The sequence below is a fragment of the Myotis myotis genome, unplaced genomic scaffold, assembly GCF_014108235.1.
Source record: "Myotis myotis isolate mMyoMyo1 unplaced genomic scaffold, mMyoMyo1.p scaffold_m19_p_19, whole genome shotgun sequence".
Lineage (NCBI taxonomy): Eukaryota > Metazoa > Chordata > Mammalia > Chiroptera > Vespertilionidae > Myotis > Myotis myotis.
This window is the reverse complement of record NW_023416323.1, coordinates 6,344,375-6,365,619: the sequence shown is the minus strand read 5'-3', so window position 1 is coordinate 6,365,619 and position 21,245 is coordinate 6,344,375. Positions and strand designations below refer to the sequence as shown.

The following is a 21,245-nucleotide window of genomic DNA, read 5'->3' as shown; positions in this document are numbered from 1 at the left end:
ATCAGGGGGCATCCTCAAGCCTGGTCTGGAGGCCTTTGGGGAACCCTACGGGCACTTACGGCAGAAGCTGTCTGTCCTCCAGGGCTTCACGGCCTTGTTGGCTGCCTGGCAGGCCGCTGTGTAGGCAGCCAGGCTACGGCAGAGGAAGGAGCTGTTGCCCTTATGGGCGCACAGGTCAAAGACGCACTGGCGGAAGTACTCAGAGGGGCTCAGCACCGGGTGGCAGGCTGCGAAGGGGCCCTTGGGGTCCCGGAGCTGCCCGCAGGCCTTGATGCTTTCATATGGCGCTGTCTCCTCTGCTGAGCACACAGGCCAGCCCTGGGGCCCAAATCCTTCGCCACATCCTTGGGAGGAGCCGGGTGCCCGCCATGCAGCTCCAAAGGCATCCACACTGGGGGCCACAGTGCCACTGGGCAGAACAAAGTCGTCACTCCAGTTGCCATTGAAGTTTCCACAGAGGCCACAGATTCGGCCATGGAAGGGGCCGGGGATGGATATGAGGATGTAGGCATCACCATCAAAGAGAAGCCGCAGCCCCTTGGCTGTCTGTAGAACCATGTTGCGGCCCTCAGCAGTCACCTGTACATGGCCCACAGCCGCAGGCAGGGCTACAGCCTCGCCATCCACAGTGACCTGGGTGGAAGGATCAGGTGGGTCAGGGACTCACAGAACCACAGATAAGGCAGGATAAGGCTGTCCCCTTAGACTCCCAGGGTGGAGCTGTGTCCCTCTTGGTCACTTTGGGGTAGGGCAGTGTCCTCCTTAGACCCCTAGGGGGAACCATGTCTCCCAGAAACTTCCCAGGGTGGGATCCTGTCCCCTCAGTGTCCCCAAGGCAGGGCCCCTTTCAGATTCCCAGGGCAAGACCATGTCTACTTACCTGCAGGCCGTGAGCCAGGCCCACAACCTGGCCAGCCACAGTAACCACCAGGCGCTGGGGATCTCCAGCCGCATTCTTTTCAAGCACAATGGCAAAGTCCTCATCCCCAGGCTGTGGGTGGCAGACTCGGGCCAAGACATAGGAGCAGGAGCCATGCAGATCATAGACACGTCCATCAAGAGTAATGTAGTGGATGCCCCCACTGACCACACAATGGCCACAGCCTTTAGGGTGACAGGCCTGGACACCGTCCTTTATTTGGCACTCCTCATAGGGCTGGCAGGCTGCGCCCTCCTGGCAGCTGACTTGGCCGCCCGGCCCACACTCACAGCGCCGCTCGCACTCAGGGCCTGGGTAGAAGGCCTCGCCCAGGGGGTAGTAGCGGCCCTCGTGGAGGCAGCCACACTGGCCCACAGGCACGCAGGTGTTGCCACTGAGCACAAAGCCGGCATCGCAGACGCAGCCCTCCCGGCAGGTTGACTCACAGCCTTCTGGCGCCGAGAGGCTGGGGCAGCTCACAGGACAGGAGTCACCACAGAGCTCGTAGTGGCTGTGGGCAGGGCACTGGAAGGCTGTGGGGACAAGAGGGGATGGTCCAGGGGGAGGTGCAGAGTGGAAGCACCTGCCCACCTGGGTCTGCATGCTCTACCTGCCTTTTTCATGAGTGAATCTGTCCAGGGATCTGAGCGGGTGTCAGATCCACCACATCCAACCGGGAAATTCAGTGTGGGGCTCCGGGGACCAGGTCTCTCTGACCACGTTGTGTGCCAACCTGATCAACCTGACCATGCATATCTATGCGGATCTAAGCCAGCTGTGGGTATTCAGGATGTGAATCTGACTGGGGGTGGGGCCAGATGTATCTTGGGGTGTGAATCGTGTGAATCTGTATCTACCTGCCTAGGGCTCTGTCAGGGTCAGGATTCCACCTGGGTGCATCTGCCCGGTATCTCTAACCAGAGTCCCTGTCTGATGTTACTGGACCAATTCCTGTGTATTTCAGTGTCTGAAACAGTGCAGGGGCATCTGACCAGGTGTAACTTTCAAGGTCTCTGTGACCAGGGGTACCTGGGAGAATCTACTTCACCAGGTGTGTCTCGCTGTGTAGCTCTGACGGGGGTCAGCCAACCCACTTTATCTGCCTCAGATATCTGAGCGCATGTTCCCCGAGGGTCTGCTGGACCCAGGTTTTCTGACCAGGTGATTCAGCGTCTCTCCCACTGCAGTAGGTGAGCTGGTGCATTTAGCGAGTGAAGGCCAAGATGTTTCTCTGAGGGAGCTAGCTGGCTCGGGAGAGGCAGGTGGAGGAGAAGGCTCTGGTCTCAGAGCCCTGTGAAGGGTGGAGGCGGGGAGACCCCTACTCTGCGACCCACACATGGATGAGTACTCACGGCAGAAGTCCGGCCGCCTCCAATCGCCGAGCTGGGCCCCAGCGGCCTGGCAAGCTGCCACGTAGGCGGCCACGGCCGGGCAGAGGCCTCCGGGATGGCCCTGGGCCTGGCAGGCGTCCAGCAAGCAGGCCTGGAAGTACTGCGCGGGCGGCAAGAGGCCATGGCAGGGCGCCAGCGGGCCGTCCGGGGCCAAGATCACGCCGCAGGCGTCCGGGCCGCTGAAGGGCTTCTGCTGCTCCGGCGTGCAGGGCGCGGGGCACGGCCCGGGCACGCACTCCCCGCAGCCCGCGGCACCGCCCACCTGCCAGCGCCCGGGGTCTCCGCCCACCGCCGTCAGGTCGTCGGCGGGGTTCCGGTTGTAGTTCCCGCACAGGCCGCAGAGGGCGCCCGCGTACGCCGCCGGCACGCGCAGGCGCACGTTGCTGTTCCCGTCGAAAGCCAGGGAGAGCCCGGTGGCCGCGGCCACCACCACGTCGGGGCCGCTCAGGTGCGCGCGCAGGCGCGAGTCCAGCTGGAAGGGCAGCGCCACGAGCTTGCCGTCCACCTGCGGGCGTGTGGAGTGGGTGGAGGCAGTGACCGGCCAGGACTCAGATTGGAATCCTGTCTCCTACCTCCTGGGTGTGTGGGTGGGAGGGGGCAGGAAGGGGCGTGGGCACCCTGAGCACGTGACCTCCCTCCTTGTAATAATAGCAATAATAGTAATAATCTTTAGTCACGATGCCACTGGCTCCTCATACCACCCTCTGAAGCAGATACTTTTCTTAGAGGAATAAGCAATAGCTCAGAGGTGGGGAAGCCACCGCTCCAAGCCATCCGGCTCCAAGGCCTGTACTCTGAACCTGTGCTTGGTAATCAGGGATTGGCAGGCCACTCACTCCCAGGCAACTTCAGGGTTGGCATGTGCTCCTGTCTGACCCACAGACCCCTTACCTGCAGCTGTCGGGGCCAGCGGGCGCTGAGGGTCAGGTTGTGGTTGTAGATGTGCAGGGTGACGCTGCGGGTGTAGCTGACGGCCTGGCTGCCCCTGTGCTCGTTGGCAACAGTGACGGTGAAGTTCTCAACACCAGCGGGTGGTGCGTGGCAGGGTGCACTCAACAGGTACTCACAGGTACCTTGGAAGTCGAATCGGTGCCCGTCCAGAGTGATGTAATGGGGGTCGCCCCAGGCCTGACATTCAGCCGTACTAACAGGACGGCAGCCATACTGGCCTGAGGGCAGCAGGGCACACACTTCACCAAGCCCACACCTGGCAGGCTTGCAGACCAGCGAGCCACCCCCAGGTCCGCAGTGGCACCTCTGGGAGCAGGTGGTACCAGCCCAAAACTCACTGCCTGCCTCGTGGTAAGTGTTGTTGGCCCAGCAGCCGCAGCCCCCATCCAGAGGAACACAGCGGTCTACGCTCAACACAAAGCCCGCGTCACACTGGCAGCCCTCAGCGCAGGGGCCCTCACATGGGGCTGGGATCGTGGGGGGCGCAGGGGACGGGCAGCTGGCAGGGCACGGTGGGCCACAGAGCTCGTAGTGGCTGTTGTTGGGGCAGGAGATCTCTGCAGGTGGATTAAGGAGGGGGAGGAGGAGAAAGAGAGAGAATGGTGTTAGAGGGCGGGATCGGAGGATAGGGTGGGAGGAGACTGAGATAGAGTCCCCTAGGGATGGACAGAGAGATAGAGAAACAGAGCAAGAGATACACACAGAGAGCGAACAGACACCCAGCGACAGGAGAGAGAGAATGAGCAATAGAAACAGAGAGACAATCAGGAAGGTGCAGGAAAAGCACCAAGAGACAAAAACAGAGAACGAAATAAAAAGACCCAGAAGGACTGGAGTGAAACCAAACCAGCCCTGCAGAGACAGGACCCGCACCCCCAAGTCCTGCCCTGTTCACCCCCGCACTCACCACAGCCGGCCTGTGTCCTCCAGTCCTCGATGACAATGCCAGCAGCCTGGCAGGCAGCAGCATAGGTAGCCAGCGCCTGGCAAAGTATGTCATGGGCCCCACCGCCCAGGCAGACATCCAGAACACAGCCCTTGAAGAAGCTCTCAGGTGCCACATGGGCATGGCAGGCTGCAAAGGGGCCTTTTGCGTCAGCGGCCAGGGGTCCACAGAAACCAGGGCCCCGGTACTCCTCCAGCTGGTCCTCAGGGCATGTTGGGCAGGACCCCTGACACTCATCCCAGCACAGTGGGTCCCAGCCTGGGGCTCGCCAGCTTCCACCCCAGACGGGTATGGAATGAGCCAGTGTGCGGTTAGGGAAGGCTTGGTCATTGTTGGGGTTGCGGTCCATGTTCCCACAGAGCCCACACACGGCACCATGATAGCTACTGGGCAGCGTCACCTCCACTCGCCAGTTCCAGTCATAGCTGACCCGCAGCCCAAAGTCGGTTGCCAGGATTGCTTTTGATGCTCCCTGAGTCACTGAAAGCCGCCCACCAGCCACAGAGGTAGGCAACGCTGTCAGCACACCATTCACCTGGGGGGAAGGGGGGATCGGGAGGTAAAGAGAGGTCACTCAAGGTGCGGAGGCCCAGCCTGGCCTCTGCCTCCCTCGCTTGGCCTGCATGGCTGGCAGCTGCCAAGGCCTTCCTCACAACGATGGTCGCATAGTCATTTGACGAACATGGACATCTGCTGTAGCTCAGGTCCTGGGGAATGAAGCCTACCTCTGCATCTTTTTCTAGATCTCTCTTGATTGCCATCTCCCTCCCTTCCTCTCCCTGTTGTCTCTCTACATCTAGATCTCTTTCTCTTTCTGGGTTTCTCTGAGTGTGTGTGCGCGCACTCTCTCTGGGTCTCCATCTGGTCCTTCTCTCTGGGTCTTTTTCTGGGTCTCTCACCCACTTGCTCCCTCCCTCCTGATTCCCTGGGCACCTCTGTGTGTCTGGGCATCTCTTCCACTCACCATCATTTGTTGAGTACCTACCCTGCTCCACACCTCACTCCCGCCCGCCCTCCCCCGTGAGCTGCCATTAACCTGCATCTCCATTACCCCGGGCAGAAAGGGTGACCCATCTCTCTCTCTAGTTCCCTGAATGTTGCTCCACATTGGAGTCTCTAGGCCTCTCATTTGTTCCCTACAAATATTCATGGTGGCTTCCTGGGGTCAGACCCTCAGCCGAGCACTTGATGTGTACCCCCTCACTGTGGGGCAGGGCCTGCTATGATCCCCATTCCTAAGATGAGGAAACTGAGACCCACCAAGTAATCACTTGCCCAATATCACACAGCTCAGACGGAGAGCCTGGATACAAAGCCAGTTATGGAAAAAGGTAAAATGCTGAAGTCCGACATGAAAGCCCTTTGCAAAGGGGTGAGCTCATTGAATTCCCAACAGAGAACTAATGTTGTTGCTGTGACTGTTGCTTTGCTTCCATTTTGTTTCAGGCCTAAGTGAAGAGAGCACTGAGCTCCTGACTGTGGCCGGCAGGACCCCTCCTGCCCAGCTGGGGGCTCAGGGGACCACGCTGGGGGACTTACCCGGACTTTGCCAACTTCGCCTTTGTGGATGGAGATGTTGACGTTGAGGGCAGTCACAGTGACAAGCCTCACATAGGACACAGCAGGGTTGCCTCGATTCTCATTCTTGGTGGTGATAGTGAAGGGTGTCAGGCCCTGGGAGTTGACCCCTGGGCAGCTGGTTGTTGCCAGCACGTAGTTACAGGTGCCCTGGAAGTCAAAGTCCCAGCCGTCGAAGGAGTGGTAGTGGGGGTCACCCCACAGCCAGCACGTGGCCTCATAGTTGGGCACGCACACACCATGGCCTCCCTTCTCCTGGCACGTCTCCTGTGGCCGACACGTCACACCATGGCACAGTTCTGGGGGCAGGTGAGAGAGGACCTTGAGGGGCTGCCTGGCATGAGCCTGGCTGCTCCCCAACATCTACTCCCATCTGACTCTGGGGGCCAGGGGCATGCGGCCAGAGGCATGTGGGACACCCACTGAGCAGCGGGTATTTTCCTGCTCGCCAGCTCCCGCCTGCACAACCTCTTGGCCATCCAGTGGGCTACAGTCACACCTTCCAATGAGACCTCCTCTCAGCCTTGGGGTGGGCCCTCTTCCCATTCCCTCCCTCTCTCGGTGCTCTGCTTTAGCCTTAGGGGCAGGGGCCGTATCTGCTGCGTGTTCCTTAGTGTCCATCCTCATTACAAGGAAAGAATTCCTTCTATCCAGCTTTCCCTATTCAAGCTGCTGTGTGGTTTCTGTCTCCTGATTAGATTTTGACCAATATACCCCTCCTCCCTAGGAGTCCCTGTTACCCTGCCCATCAGCCCTGAGGTCTCAGTCTGTTCTGGAGGTTCCATTTCCTTATCCTCAGAAATAAGGCAATTATTCTCTGCCCGTCACCCTAAGAAACCAGTCCCGGGGGTGGCTTTGTATCTTAGATTTAGTCTGGGAGGTCCCCATGTCTAAGATGGTCTCCCTAAAAGTCCTGATCCTCCACTCAATGGGGCCCTGTATCCAAGACTCAAGCCTTGGTGGGGTTTCTGCTTGAGACCTCAGGACTCTGTCCCTGTCCCCGTGGGGCCAGTCTCTCAAACCCCTTGGGGATGGTGTCTGAAGCCCCAAGACTAATCCCACATATCAGTAGTCAGCAAACTGTGGCACCACCAGCTGCCTGTTTGGTAACTAATGTTTTATTAGAGCTACGCCTCCTATTAGACAGTCTGTGGCTGATTTCATGCCATGATGGCAGAGTTGAGTGGTTGTGACTGAAACCGCATGGCCTGCGAGTTTAAATATTTACCAGCTGGACCTTTATGTTATACATTGAGTGACCAGATGATTATGACTGGCCAGATTACTATGACCACCCCATCGGTACAATGAAGTGAATTAGTTATGCAAATAATAATAATAATAAAATTTTGAGAGTATTTGCTTAGGAAGTTTTCAATATTCAGTATTTTTGGAAGTGTCAATGAAGTACTGATGGGGTGGTCGTAATTATCTGGCCACTCAGTGTATTTTTAAGTCTTTTATTTTTTAATTTCTCACCCAAGGATGTTTTTAAAATTCATTTTAGATAGAGGAGAGAGAGAGAGAGAGAGAGAGAGAGAGAGAGAGAGAGAGAGAGAGAGAGAAACATCAAAGTGTGAGAGAAACACCAATCGGTTGCCTCCTGTAAGTGCCCTGACTGGCAATCGAACCCACAACCTTTTTGGTGTATGGGACTATGTTCAACCAACTGGCCAGGCACCATCTGGCCCTTTAGAGAAAATGTTTGCCTGTCCCTCCCTTATGCTGAGGGTCTCTGACATCTGCCCAGCTCTGAGGGCTCCCACAGCCTGGACTCCACCATGAGGGTCCCTGCCTCCCAGCCTGGGGGGCCTCTGCCCATGGCCCTGGGAATCCCAGCCCAGGTGCCCCAGGTCTGAGACCTCAATCCTTAGTCCTCTGTGCCTGCCACCATAACGATCCAGGTCACCCACCCTCAGCTCCAGAGTCGCTGTGCTCTGTTCCAAGTCACAACGGCCCCAGCCCTAGCCCATCACCTTTGACACAGCTCAGGATGCCTGCCACAGACTGGCACACGTGCCCCGCCTCACAGGTGTAGTTCTGGCACACCAGGCCTTTCCCAGCGTGGCACACACACTGCTGCCGGCAGCTGTCGATGAGTACCGTCTGCTCTGGCTGTGGGGACAGCGGGCACAGTCATCAGTGCGGGATCTGTGCCCTCTGCCTCCAGCATCTGGTGATCTGGGCACAGAGGGATCCAGAGGACAGGAAAGGGACATCTTTCATCAGGGTGGTCCCTTGTGTGTGAAACTAAGGCACCACATGGCCTTGGGGTTCAATTCATTCATTCACTCACTTTCATTCATTTACTCATTTGTTTATTACAAAATAGCCACTAACTATCTGCTGCCTCGGATAAATGGTGTATCAGAGTGAAGAGGGCAGAGGCGCTGGAGCAGGCCGCCTGAGTCTGAAGCCTGTTTTTGCTCTGCTCCAATCATACCATTCTGTGCAAGTTACTCAACTTCTTTATGCCCCAGTTTCCACATCTGTAAGTTGCGGATAATAGTTACACATACCTATGAAAGTATAACTGAGTTAGCAATACATATAAAGCACAGATGAAATGAGAAGGATTTTCTTGAAGTCATACAGATTGGAGAGAAAGTGGGTAGAGATGAAACAAGATTGGGAAAATGTCGATTTTTTTTAAAGCTGAGTGATGGGTATGTGAAGATTTATTACAGTTCTCTTTTGCATATTTGAAAATTTTCATAATGAAAAATTTGTATATCATAGTATAGTATAATACACATACAGCACTTAACACAGTAACCGGAACGTAGTAAGCACCATCTGCCTATGTGCTATTATTAGAATTCATATGAGGAGAACTTCAGGGAGGGCCCTGTCCTCATGGTGCTCACAGTTTTTTGAGGGAGACAGACTTTACCAGCGGTTCTCAACCTGTGGGTCGCAACCCCTTTGGCAGTCGAACGACCCTTTCACAGGGGTCGCCTAAGACCATCCTGCAGATCAGATATTTACATTTCGATTCATAACAGTAGCAACATGACAGTTATGAAGTAGCAACGAACATAATTTTATGGTTGGATCACAACATGAGGAACTGTATTTAAAGGGCCAGAAGGTTGAGAACCACTGCTTTAGACAACCACATTCAAATCAAAAGAAAAGGTGTAGCTGTGAGAGTGGGAGACAGACTTTAGACAAACACATTCAAGTCAAAAGAAAAGGAGTAGCTGTGAGAGTGGGAGACAGACTTTAGACAAACACATTCAAGTCAAAAGAAAAGGTGTAGCTGTGAGAGTGGGAGACAGACTTTAGACAAACACATTCAAATCAAAAGAAAAGGAGTAGCTGTGAGAGTGGGAGAGGGCAGCAGAGGGAGTTAGCCACTGGTGTAACAGACAAAATCTAGACCCGGATACAAAGCCAGAACTTGACCTGGGAAGCCAGGTCACATTTACAAGTCTTTCCCACCCCCATGGGGACATTGATCAAAGGAAGCAAAAGTGAGAACTGGGAGGAGCCAGGTAGGAGGGGACACACTGGATCACAGTGGGGCCATGGGTTGTGGAAGAGGGATGGGTGGGAGGGACAGGAGGGATGCCAAGTGGACAGGCTGAGAGGTTGATAGGCAGTGGGAAGGGCAGGTCCAGGATGAGGCCCCAGATCTGCTCAGGAGGACCAGTTCCTACCTCATAGTAGACACCATTGTGGTAGCAACCACATTTCTGGATGGGCACGCAGGCTTGGCTGTCACTGAGGAAGCCAGGGTCACACTGGCAGCCCTCCGCACAGTTATCCGGGCACTGTGGGGCGGCACTGAGTGCTGAGCAGCTCAGGGAGCAGGTGTCTGCGCAGAGCTCATAGTGGCTGTTGGGGGGGCACTTCATCGCTGTAAAGAGTGGGTGTCGTTCAGAGCCCCTGGGAAGGAGGGTGCAGGGCCCAAGGTCTTCCCCTTTTGTGCCTCAACCCCAGCCCCCCCCCCCTTTGGTCTCTGCCTTCTCTGCCCCTTACTCACGACAGAAAGATTCATTCCTCCAGGGTTTGACGTAGCCTCCAAGCGCCTGGCAAGCACTCACATAGGCATGAATGTTACTGCAGAGAATGTCTTGGCTTCCGTCACCCACGCAGAGGTCAAAGACACAGTCATGCAAGGGACCCTGGGGATCAAGCAGCTTGTGGCAGGCGGCCAGTGGCCCAGTGGGGCTGGTGAGGAGCCCACAGAACTGCTCTTGCTGGTACTTATTCTGCAACTCAGGTCCACACTCTGGAGGATTGCAGTCTTCGCCGGGCTTGCAGGTGGGTGGCCGCAGGCAGGGAGAGCCAGGCACGGCCTCCTCCCAGGAGTTACCAAACTCATTGGGGCTGCCTGCCTGCGAGCCATCAGGCTTCTGGAAGTCATCCTTGGGGTCGCCATTGTAGTTCCCGCACAAGCCACATAACTGCTGGTAGTAGTTGCCTGGAACCGTGACCCGCACATTGTACATGAGGTCGTAGGCCACACGCAGGCCAAAGTCGGTCTGGATCACAATGTCTGAGCCGTGCTGGGAGGCACGGACCCGGCCCTGGGCCAGCACCACCGGTAGCTTCATGTCCACACCATTCACCTGGGAGGTAGGAGATGCCATACTTCAGAGGGTACACTTTGAGAGGGCAGACCCCCTGCCTGACCTGAAGATGTGTAAGACCTTAGTTTCCATATTTGTAAACTGGTTATAATAGGGTCTTAGAGTGGGCTGAATGGTGGTCCCCAAAAGATATGTCCACCCAGGACGTTAGAATATGACCTCATTCTAAATAAGGGTCTTTGCGAATGTAATTAGGATAATGATCTTGAGATGGGATCATCCTGGATTAGGGTGAGCCCTCTGTCCAATGGCAAATGGCCTTATAAGAGCCGGAAGAAAAGACACAGAAATACCCAGAGAAGGCCAGTGAAGATGAATACAAGGATTGGAGTGGGGAGATGCGGTTACAAGCCAAGGAACTCCTGGAATCTCCAAGAGCTGGAAGGGACAAGGGAGGATTCTCCCCTAGAGCCTTTGAAGGGAGTGCAGCCCTATGATTTTGGACTTCTGACATTCACAACTGTGAGAAAATAAATTTCTGTTGTTTTAAGCCACAAGAAACTAATCCAGGTCTCAACGGAATAAAACCTTACCAGTCATTGTTTAGTCACCACTTACTGTGGTGCCTGACTCCAGAGACACCTGCCTGGGTTCAAACCAGCTCTGCCCCTTACAGTCTTCCTGTGACCTTGGGCAGGAGGGTCACCTCTCTGTTTCTGCTTCCTCACCTACTGAGTGGGAATGAGGTACTTACCCCATAGTGCTGTTGTCAGGATTTGATATATTAATATTTGCCAAGTGCTAAGAAGCGTATCTGGCATAGAATGGGTGTTCCTTCAGAATGGGTGTTCTGGGAACACTTGCGATTATTATTAGCTATGACTGGAAGTTTTTATTTTGAAGAGTAAATGGGTGCTAAGGGTTTTTGCCTTAAGCATCAGTGAGTGGAAAGTCAGGTTAAATTTCTAGGGAAATGACTTCAAGTCCATGAACCAAAAATCACTGGTTTCAGTGTAAGGCTGCTGGACACCAACAAAGCCTTGCAAATCCACCTCTGATTAACGTGCTTGCTCGGCCTTTTAAAACGCAGACACGGTGAACATTAGGTTGTTTTGAAGTGTGAGGAATCAGAAGAGAAGGTAGGAGAAAGACATGCTCCTGACTGAGTCTCCTAAATAGAGCCAACCATTCTTCCCAAGCAGGAATGGGCAGTGGTTAAGGACAAGTGACTTACCCCCCTCTCCCATGCCTCAGTTTCCTCATCTGTATAGTGGGAATATTAATAGTTCCCACTTTATGGCAAAGCTGGGGGATTCAATGAGGTGAAAATAACAATACCAACAACTCGTGCATTTTGAGCCAGGAATATGCCAGGTGGTATTCTAGGAGCTTGCTTATATCAGGGACTATATATAAACATGAAATCCATGAGCACATGAAATAGTCAGCTATTCATCAGCATCCTCATTGTCAATATTGCTACTAGTACAACAGCCATGTGCCTGAATTGTAGTGGGATCTCTGGGGGAAAACCCTCTAGTGTAATTGAAATGCCAGTTCCCATCTGAGACCAAATCCTTCTCGACCAGAAAAGCATCAAAGCACCCAGGGCCCAGCATGCTGTCTCCTGGCACAACATCTTGGGTTCAAGTCCTGCTTTTGCTGGGGGCCTTTGGGCCAATGATGAGACTTCCCCTCGAAAAAATAAAGCAAATCATGGCACTCTAGCTACTGCTGGGAGGACCAAATGACACTATAGGTATGAAGAGCTTAGCCGCCAAGGCCTGGAGTCAGCTGTTTAAAACCATAATTCTCTAATTTGTTGTGGTTGTGGCTATTAAGGAGTGATGGCGTTATCCACAGATCATCCTCTGTCCTTGACCCCTTTCCCATCCTTGAACTTTACCAACCTCTGATTGCATCATGTTCTGCCACAGGCTGGGAGACTAGGGAAGTGGCTGGGGCAAGGACCAGGATGGAGGGGAAGATGGAGGGGAAGGAAAGAGGGTGTGGGAGAGACATTCAGAGGGAATAGTCAAAGGGCAGAGAGAGGGAAGACTGAGCCACATGAAAACAGGTCTCATGTCCCTTGGCTCCCCACTCTGGGCTCTGATTGGCAAGCCCTCGTCTTGGGAGCCCCATGCCTCCCACATCCACTCTGAGCCCTATGTCTCCTGACCTTGGGCTGAGTGCTGCCTGGGTCCCACCCCCACCCCCTTCAGGTTCCATCCCTGCTCTCACCTTGATCTTCCACTGTTTCTGTTCCAGCCGCAGGGTGAAGTTAGCCACCTGGACAGTGACCACCCGAGTCACACTGACTTTCTTATTGTTCCACTCCACATTCTCCTGCAGGACAGCAAACTGGTCCAGGCCAGGCCGGGTCCCACAGGTCTGAGCCAGCACGTACACACAGGTGCCCATGAAATCAAACCGGCGGCCGTCGAAGGTGGTGTAATGAGGGTCTCCTGACGCCTGGCAGGTGGCAGAGCCCACAGCCACGCAGCCCAAGATGCCACCAGATGGCTGGCAGGCCTCATGCGGGCCGCAGGTGGAGGGCTTACAGGATACCAGGCCACCCTCCTGGCAGTGGCAAAGGGAATCGCACCCCGGTCCAGGATAGAAGGTCTGGCCCGGAGGATGATAGATGCCCTGGTACAAGCAGCCGCAGGAGGACAGGGGCACGCAGGACTCACCATTGAGCGCAAAGCCCTCATCGCACACACAGCCCTCATGGCAGTCAGAGCCACAGCCCCCGGGCACTGGAAGGTCTCCACAGGACAGTGGGCAGCCACGGGAACACAACTCGTAGTGACTGTGGGGCGGGCAGCTCAGTGCTGCAAGGAAAGTAGCTGTCAGAATTGAGAATCCCTGACTCCGGTGACACAGTTGACTTCCTGACACACATGCATGTGCACACACTGCACACACACACACGCACGCACATTCACACATACGTGGTCCAGCTGCAAAGACTCCCTCTGTTGAGTGGGGCCTGGGGAAACAGATTATATCACAGTTCATCTAATACTGATAATTAGGATTTTTTCTTATTTAGCCGTGGTTCGGGTCATCTGTAATGTTTTCAGTGATCTTATTCAAATTGGTAACAAGTGCATATGTGGTACGTATTTTAAACATATGTATGCATGTATATAGTGAGTGTGTGTGTGTGTGTGTGTGTGTGTGTGATCTATGCAGTGTATTTGTGAATGCAGTGCTCTTAGCTTTTTTATTCTATAGTAGGAGTAGTAATTCTATAGATTAAAATATTTGGCCATGTTGTAAAGAAAAAATTAAAAAATCCCTGTTCCTCTCTCCAAACCCTACTCACTCCTAAAAGAAAACCCACCACCACCAACAACAATGAGAAACTAAAACTGAACCCAATCAGAGTCCTCTATCTGTGCAGCTCAATACAATAGCCACTGTGGCCATTTAAGTGTAATGCAATTAGAATGGAATAAAATGGAAGATTTAGTTTCTTGGTCACAATAGCCCCATTTCAAGTGCTCAATAGCCACATGTGATAGTGGCAACCATATGAGACAACTCCCATACAGAACATTTCCATTATCACCGAAGTTCTATTGAGTAGCACTGCTCTAGATCTAATATCCAGTTTACAAGAAAATCCAGCTACACCAGTGGTTCCAACCTTTTTTTTGGCCATGCCCCACCTACGCATCTCTAAAATCCTGATACACCGCCCCCTCCACCCCCCGCCCCCGTGACACATTATTCTTATTATTCAAAAAGTGAACTCCTAGCCCTAGCTGGTTTGGCTCAGTGGATAGAGTGTCAGCCTGTGGACTGAAAGGTCCCGGGTTCAATTCCAGTCAAGGGCACATGCCTGGGTTGTGGGCTCGATCCCCAGTAGGGGGTGTGCAGGAGGCAGCCAGTCAATGATTCTCTCTCATCATTGATGTTTCCATCTCTCTCTCCCTCTCCCTTCCTCTATGAAATCAATAAAAATATATCTTAAAAAAAGTGAACTCCTATTTTCATGGATGAAGCCTAAAAGGCCATTAATTTGGTCTAAACAAGCTTCCAAAGAACATGGCATCAATGAAAGAGAAAAATAAAAGAACAAAAGGACAGTTGAAGTACTAAGGAAGAAATCACTAAGAAATTGTTAAAAAAAATAATAATAATGCGAGTGATATGAAAAAATAGCAAATAAAATTTCAAAACATAATAGAGACCTGAAATGCATAAATATGTCACAATATACTAGTATACTTATATGCTGAATATGAGGCCCCTAGAACCATAAGAAATGCAAAAAATTCACTGTTAATAACTCATTCTCGAATTTCCCCCCTTAAAAGTCAAATTGCCCCCCTGTGGGGTGCATGCCCCACATTGGGAAGCACTAGGCTAGACAAAGGGACAAATTAAATAACACTGTAAAGAAGCAACTAGCCAAGTCCAGACAATAGGAAATCTGGGCAAATGACCTGTTATTTTCCAATAAATAAGTGGCATGAACAAAAGGGAGGGTGGATAGAGGGATAAGTATGAGACAAAGAAAATATAATAAGATACAGACTGTAGAATCTTGATGGCAAGTATAAAATTCTTTTTTTTTTCTTTTTCTTTTTTAATCCTCACTTGAGGATATTTTCCCATTGATTTTTAGAGAGAGTGGAAGAGAGAAGGAAAGACAGAGAGAAATATTGATGTGAGAGAAATACATCAATTGGTTGCCTCCTGCACACGCACTGACCAGGGCCCAGGCCAGGGAGAAGCCGGCAACTGAGGTATGTGCCCTTGACTGGAATTGAACCCGGAATCCTTTGGTCCACAGGCCAATGCTCTATCCACTGAGCCAAACCCACTAGAGCTAAAATTCTTTCAACTTTTCTGTATGTTTGAAAAATTCCATAATAATATATTGGGGGAGAAGGGAGGAGACTGTTTCAGGGTAAAAGTGATTTAAGAAAAATCAAACCAATGCACTGTGTGGGCTTAGTCTGAATTCAGATTCAAATAAACTGGAAAAAAAAACATTTTTCTTAGAGAACTGGGGAAACTGAAACCCAGGTTGGGTTTTGGATGATGTCAAGGAACTGGTGAACTGGTTTTTAGTTTCAACAGTATTTAACCTATTGTAACATAGTTATATACACTGAAGTCTCTTTTTTGATCACTGCATCAGGTAGCTTTTGCTGGGTAACAAACATCCCCAAAGCTTAGTGAATTAAAACAACAGGTACTTATTGTTTCTCATTATTCTGTGGAATGGAAACTATAGATGTAAACTTGCACTTATATTAAGTTCAGAAACTTTAGATGTCAGAATAGTGGTTACCTCTTGGGTTATAGGGCCAGGAAGAGGGCATGAAGGGGCTTCTGAGGCAGTGGAGGGGCCTTGTATGCTCTTTTTTATGATTCTTGGGACAGGTTATGCAAATTTGTTCTCTTGCTGAAAAATGGTTAAGCTTCTACTTATGTATATTTAAACATGTGTTTTATATTTCAACAATAAATTTTAAAATGTAAAAATCAGGTGAAGGGATGCATGGCTTTGTGAACTTCTCTTATAGGCAAGCAAAACTGTGTGAAGACCATTCCTGCAGCCACATCAGATGCAAGGGTCTCAAATTGACTACCCAAGGGGCCAGGCAGATGTTGTACATGAGTGAAGTAGACCAGATGGGGACCAAGAAGAACTAAAAGAGGGAACAGGGCTCCTTCTAAAGGCAGTACCACTGCTCATCTCTGAATGACAACTGCCTTATGGCAACCAGACCCGAGGCCACCAGATGTATCCAGTCACCTTACAAATATTTACTGCATCTGTGATTTTCTAGCTGCCATGATCCTGGGCATGTAACTGATCCTTTCTGAGCCTCAGGTTCTTCATCTTTTAAATGGGCAAAACCACAGTTCCTACCTCATACGGCTGTTATAAGAATTAAGTGAATTAATGATATTTATATGTTCATGAATACACACAGGACTGAGACCCCAGTTTCCACTACTGGTACTCACGGCAAAGTGTCTCACTCCTCCAGGGGTGCACAGTGGCCCCAGTGGCCTGGCATGCAGCAGCATAGGCAGCTAACGCGTCACACAGTGGCCCAGACTGGCCTGGTAGCAGGCAGAGGTCGTAGACACAGTCACGCACAGCACCCTGTGGGTCCAGCTTGCGGTGGCACTCCCGGAAGGGCCCTTTAGGGTCAGCAAGGATCCCACACTCCTTCTTGCTCTGCAGTTGCTGGGCCACCAGAGAATCCAGCTTGGGACAGTCACCTGGCTTGGTTGCTTCACAACCTGGCCTTGTCTCCTCCTGCCAGCTGTTCCCAAAGTCCAGTGCATTGTCAGCTTGGCCCCCACCCCGCAGAGCTAGATCGTCATCTGGGTTCCCATTGAAGTTCCCGCAGAGCCCACACAGGGCCCCGGCATAGCTTCCAGGCACCTTGGCAGTCACACGGGCATTCCAGTCATAGGTGATAGTCAGGCCAAAGTCTGTGCGAATGACTACATCTTGGCCCTGGCGGAACACCTGGACCTGCCCATCTGCTGCCTGGAAGGGCAGGTACTGAAGGATGCCATCCACCTGGGTAGAGATGCAGGAGAGCCAAGGGGTCAGGGTGTATTCATGGCTCTGTAGCCCAACCCTCATTCAATCAGCTCCAGCTAGTCTCAGCTTCTTGCTATTCCCTTGAGCACATTACGCTTGGTCCCCCCTCAGAGCCTTTGCACTTGCCGTTCCCTCTGCCTAGCACACCATTCGCCTCTCTTCATACTTCAAGCATCAACTTAAATCCAAGTCCCTAACTCATGGCCTTCAAAGCCTTCAGACTCTGTCTCCCCATGACCTCCCTGACCTCACTTCTTCACACTCTCCTCCTCACTTATTCTGCTCCAGCGACACTGGCTTTCTTGATATTCCTCTAACTCTTCCAATTTTGTCTAACTTTAGGGCCTTTTTACGTTGCCAAGAACATCAGCTAGTACTTTTGTCCTGGCTGCTTTCCCTTCATCCTTCAGTACTTGGCTTAAATCCAAGTCCCTACTCTAGAAGGTCCTGCTTAACCTTGGCTCTCTCCACCTTTGTGCCTGCAACACCTACCACCTCACTCGCTTAGCCTCCTCGATGTCTCCCTGAACATATCAAGTACATTCCTACCTCAGGGCCTTTGCACTTGCTTTGCCCTCTTCCTAGAATACCACCTATCACTCTTCACTTGGCCACCTCTACTTCACCTTTTAGGTGTCAGCTTTGCTCCAAACCCCTTACAATGGCCTAAAAAGCCCTAGATGATCTAAGACCCACTACTCTTCAACTTAATTATCCCATTCCCCACCTCTGAAACTCCAGTCATGCAGGCATTTTGATATTCTCTTGAACTCACCCAACTCAGCCCAGCCTCAGGGCCTTTGCACTTGCTATACCCTTCACTGCCACATTTCTACCCTCTTCCTCATCCCTATTCTTTGCCTGGCCTCTTTCACCTCTCAGCTTAAAATAGAACCCTTCTACCCACCAGGCCCTGCTTGTCCCCACTTTTCTGATCTCATCTCCTAGCAGCCTCTGTATTCCATCTTCCTAATCTCACTCTCTCAGGGGCAACCTCATTGGCCCCATGCTGTTCTACACTCTTCAAGCTCAGCCCAGCCTCAGCCTTTGCACCTATTGTTCCCCCTGCCTAGGAATAACTACTTTTCCCCTGGTGGTCTCTTCCTCATCTTTTAGTTTTTAACTTAAATCAAATGCCTCTATCACAGCAATCCCCTCCATTATCCCCTACCTCGTTCTTCCCTCTCTCCCTCTATTCTAGCCCCACTGGCCTCCATGATGTTCCGCTACCTCTCATGTTTGTTCCTCCCTCGAAGTCTTTGCACTTGCTGTTCTTTCTAGCAGGAACACCTTTCCATCCACTTATCGCCCTGCCTGTTCCAGCTCTTTCTTTGGGAGAGGCAATAGAAGGTAGTGTTTGAGGGTATGGATTCTGGAGAAGCTTGGCTTCAAATCCTGGCTCTGCCACTCATTGGCTGTGTACCCTTGAGTAAGTAGTCACTTAACTTCTCTGTGCCTCAGTTTCCTCATCTAACAAGATCAGCTATTTCACAAGGTTGCTGTAGAAATTCATTGAGTTACTGTAGGTCATGCATTTAACACATCGAAGTAAGAATATATGTTGGCTATTATTATCCAAGCCTCCGCTTAAATGTCTTTTCAGAGAGGTGAGAACATGAATATTGGCATTTATGTCCTCTGCTTATCAAGGGGCTTCTCCATGTCAAACACTAGGCTTTGTGGGAAGAATTTCCTTTACTCCAACAGCATTGGGTTTACAGGATTAAGAGTTAAGGCCTGTAAAGTGTTTGGCACAGTGCCTGGCACATGAAAATTCCCTTGGTTTTCCATTTCCCATTCATCTTCCTCCTGAAAGCCTGGGCCGCTGCCCAACCTTCTCGATAATAATTATCAACTTATTGTTGTGAATCTTACAACAACCCCACCTCCCGATTTTTATCTTTTTTTAAAAGAGTGAAGCAGTGGCTCTTGACGTCTGCTGGGTGGTGGGCCACCTGAGAGCCTTCTGCCCAGAAGCATGCTGCTCTTTCACTCTCCCCTCTCACCGCCAACCCCCCCGCCCCCCCCCCCCCCCCCCCCCCCGGCCCCAAAGCCCACACCTCTAGTTCCCGACCTTTTACAGGTCGCCTTACCCTCTGAAAATCAACCATAAAATGCAAAAATCTATAACTTTGGAGGGTTCACATCAACACAATATTAAGTTAACATTTACTGAGCATCTGCTGGGCCTCAAGGGTCTTTTAAATACTCTACTAATATTAACTGGGCTAATTCTCACAACCACCTTGTGAAGGGGCTTCTACTCAGGCACCTTCTTATTATCTCATTTAACAGAGGACAAAACTAAGGCCGGGAGAGCCAACGTCACACAGTCAAGGAGAGGCAATGGCGCCTGACTGGGACCCCGGCTTTCCTCACTGACCACGGGCCTTCTAACAGCCCCACCCACTCTTGGGGAGAAATGCCCGCCCTCCTTCTCCACTGGGCCGGGTTGCTTGGTGCTCACCAGCACTTGCCCGGGATGCTCCCGGCGCACCGCCACCTTCACGCCGCGGGCCTCCAGGCGCACAGCACGCGTGTAGCTAACGGTCTGGCTACCCCGATGCTCATTTTCCACCAGCACCCGGAAGGAGGGCAGGGCCGCGTTCTGGCCGCACGAGCCGGCCAGCAGGTAGGTGCAGGTGCCCATGAAGTCGAAGCGCCGGCCATCGAAGCTCACGTAGTGCGGGTCCCCAGACGCCTGGCAACTCCCGAAGCGGTCGGGATAGCAGCCCAGGAGGCCGTTCTGGACGCGGCAGCGCTCTCCAGCTGGACAGCCCTGCGTGTCGCTGCAGCTCACCTCCTGCGTGGCGCCGTTGCAGGTGCAGCGCCGCCTGCACCGCTCATCCGCCCATACCTGCTGGCCCGGAGCCAGCGGGCGGCCCTCGTAGATGCAGCCGCAGGACGAGGCCGGCACGCACGCGCCGCCGCTGGCCACGAAGCCCGGGAGGCACGCGCAGCCCTCCACGCATGGGCGCCCGGAGCAGTTGGCTGGAGCAGCAGTGGGGTTGCAGGAGGCGGGACAGGCGGGGCCACAGAGCTCGTAGCGACTGTTGGCAGGGCAGGACAGGGCTGCGGGGAGACAGGGATAAGGGGTCAGGCCAACGCAGTGGGGCCCTCGAGGGACTCTCAGTCGGGAAAGTGCCAGGGCTTCCCTCCCCAAAGAACCCTGCTCTTCCCCCAGCGCTCCCCATCCTTCAGGCGCTCAGGCCTCAAACCTCAGAGTCAGAGTAGACCCCTCCTCCCTTCTTTCCCTGGACAACCAACCTGTCAGTAAATCCTGGGAGCTCCATATTCAAAGTCTACCCAGAATCTGCCCCCTTCTCCTATCATCACCGTTCCCGTCCCCTCCGCCTCTGCCCCATCCACTCCAGTAGCCTCCGCCCTGCTCCCCTTTGCCCCCTCACTCGCAGCCATGGGGACCCTGTGAACACCTGAGTCAGATGACACCCGTCTCCTGCTCAGAGCCCATTTGTGGCTCTATCTTGTTCAGAGTGAAGGCCAGAGTCCTCCTGGTGGCCCAGGAGGCCCCACACCATCTGCCCTCATCACCTCTCATCCTCTCCTCTCATTTTCTCTCTGCCTTACTCTGCCCTAGCCACAGGGGCCTCCTCACGGATCCTCGCACTCTCCGCTCAGGCCCCTATGCCTGTGTTGGACTTCCCTCGGAAGGCAGTACAGCATGTTATTAAGAGAAGGCTACTGAAGCCCAGATGGGCTGGGTTCAAATCCTGGCTCTCCCTTCTTAGCTGTGTGATCATAAGCAAATGATTCCAACTGCCCTGTGTTTCAGTCTCCCTCTCAGTAAAATGGGATAATAATAGTACCGACCTCACAGGTTGTTGGGAGGAGTACATGAGTTCGTCTGTGTAGCATCATTGGTATTACTTAGCTGACTCTGTTGCCTTATCCTTAGTCTCTGCCCCTGTGTCACCTCCTCAGAAAGGCGTTCCCTAAGCACCTTCTTCATGATCCTCCCATTTGCTCTTATTACATAAACTTTATTTCTTTTGCTCTCTGGAGATATTCCAGCTTATTGCTTGCTGGCTGTCTTCCTGATAGGACATAAGTTCTGTGAGAGTGGGGACCAGGTCTGCCCAATCACAGCTGAATCCTCAGCACCAAGGACAGGGCCTGGCCCAGTGCATGAGTGAACTCCCTGGTTCCTCTTCTGCACTAGGCATTAGGGAACTCTGCAGAGGGGAGTGAGAATTGGGCAGCGAGGACACAACAATGACCAAGACAAACCCCAAATGACCTCAGTATCTACTCCAGACTTACTCCCCCTCAAGCCTTGGGCCTGGGCCTGGATGCTTCTTCCTTCCTCCCTTCTAGC

At 52.5% G+C, this 21,245-nt stretch overlaps 1 protein-coding gene across 1 annotated transcript in view; it reads right to left on the bottom strand.

Moving 5' to 3' along the window:
* The window catches only part of LOC118674514 (Fc fragment of IgG binding protein), a 44,794-nt gene that overhangs the window by 9,342 nt on the left and 14,207 nt on the right, over window positions 1-21,245 (bottom strand). Inside the window, exons 5-16 of the mRNA XM_036346402.1 lie at window positions 19,377-19,981; window positions 16,318-16,885; window positions 12,565-13,157; window positions 9,774-10,362; window positions 9,448-9,647; window positions 7,762-7,900; window positions 5,747-6,084; window positions 4,169-4,742; window positions 3,202-3,818; window positions 2,272-2,815; window positions 881-1,452; window positions 60-633 (exon numbers count right to left, since the gene is read on the bottom strand). Of these exons, the coding sequence (XP_036202295.1) occupies window positions 60-633; window positions 881-1,452; window positions 2,272-2,815; window positions 3,202-3,818; window positions 4,169-4,742; window positions 5,747-6,084; window positions 7,762-7,900; window positions 9,448-9,647; window positions 9,774-10,362; window positions 12,565-13,157; window positions 16,318-16,885; window positions 19,377-19,981 (5,913 nt within the window). The remainder of the gene's footprint in view (window positions 1-59; window positions 634-880; window positions 1,453-2,271; window positions 2,816-3,201; window positions 3,819-4,168; window positions 4,743-5,746; window positions 6,085-7,761; window positions 7,901-9,447; window positions 9,648-9,773; window positions 10,363-12,564; window positions 13,158-16,317; window positions 16,886-19,376; window positions 19,982-21,245) is intronic.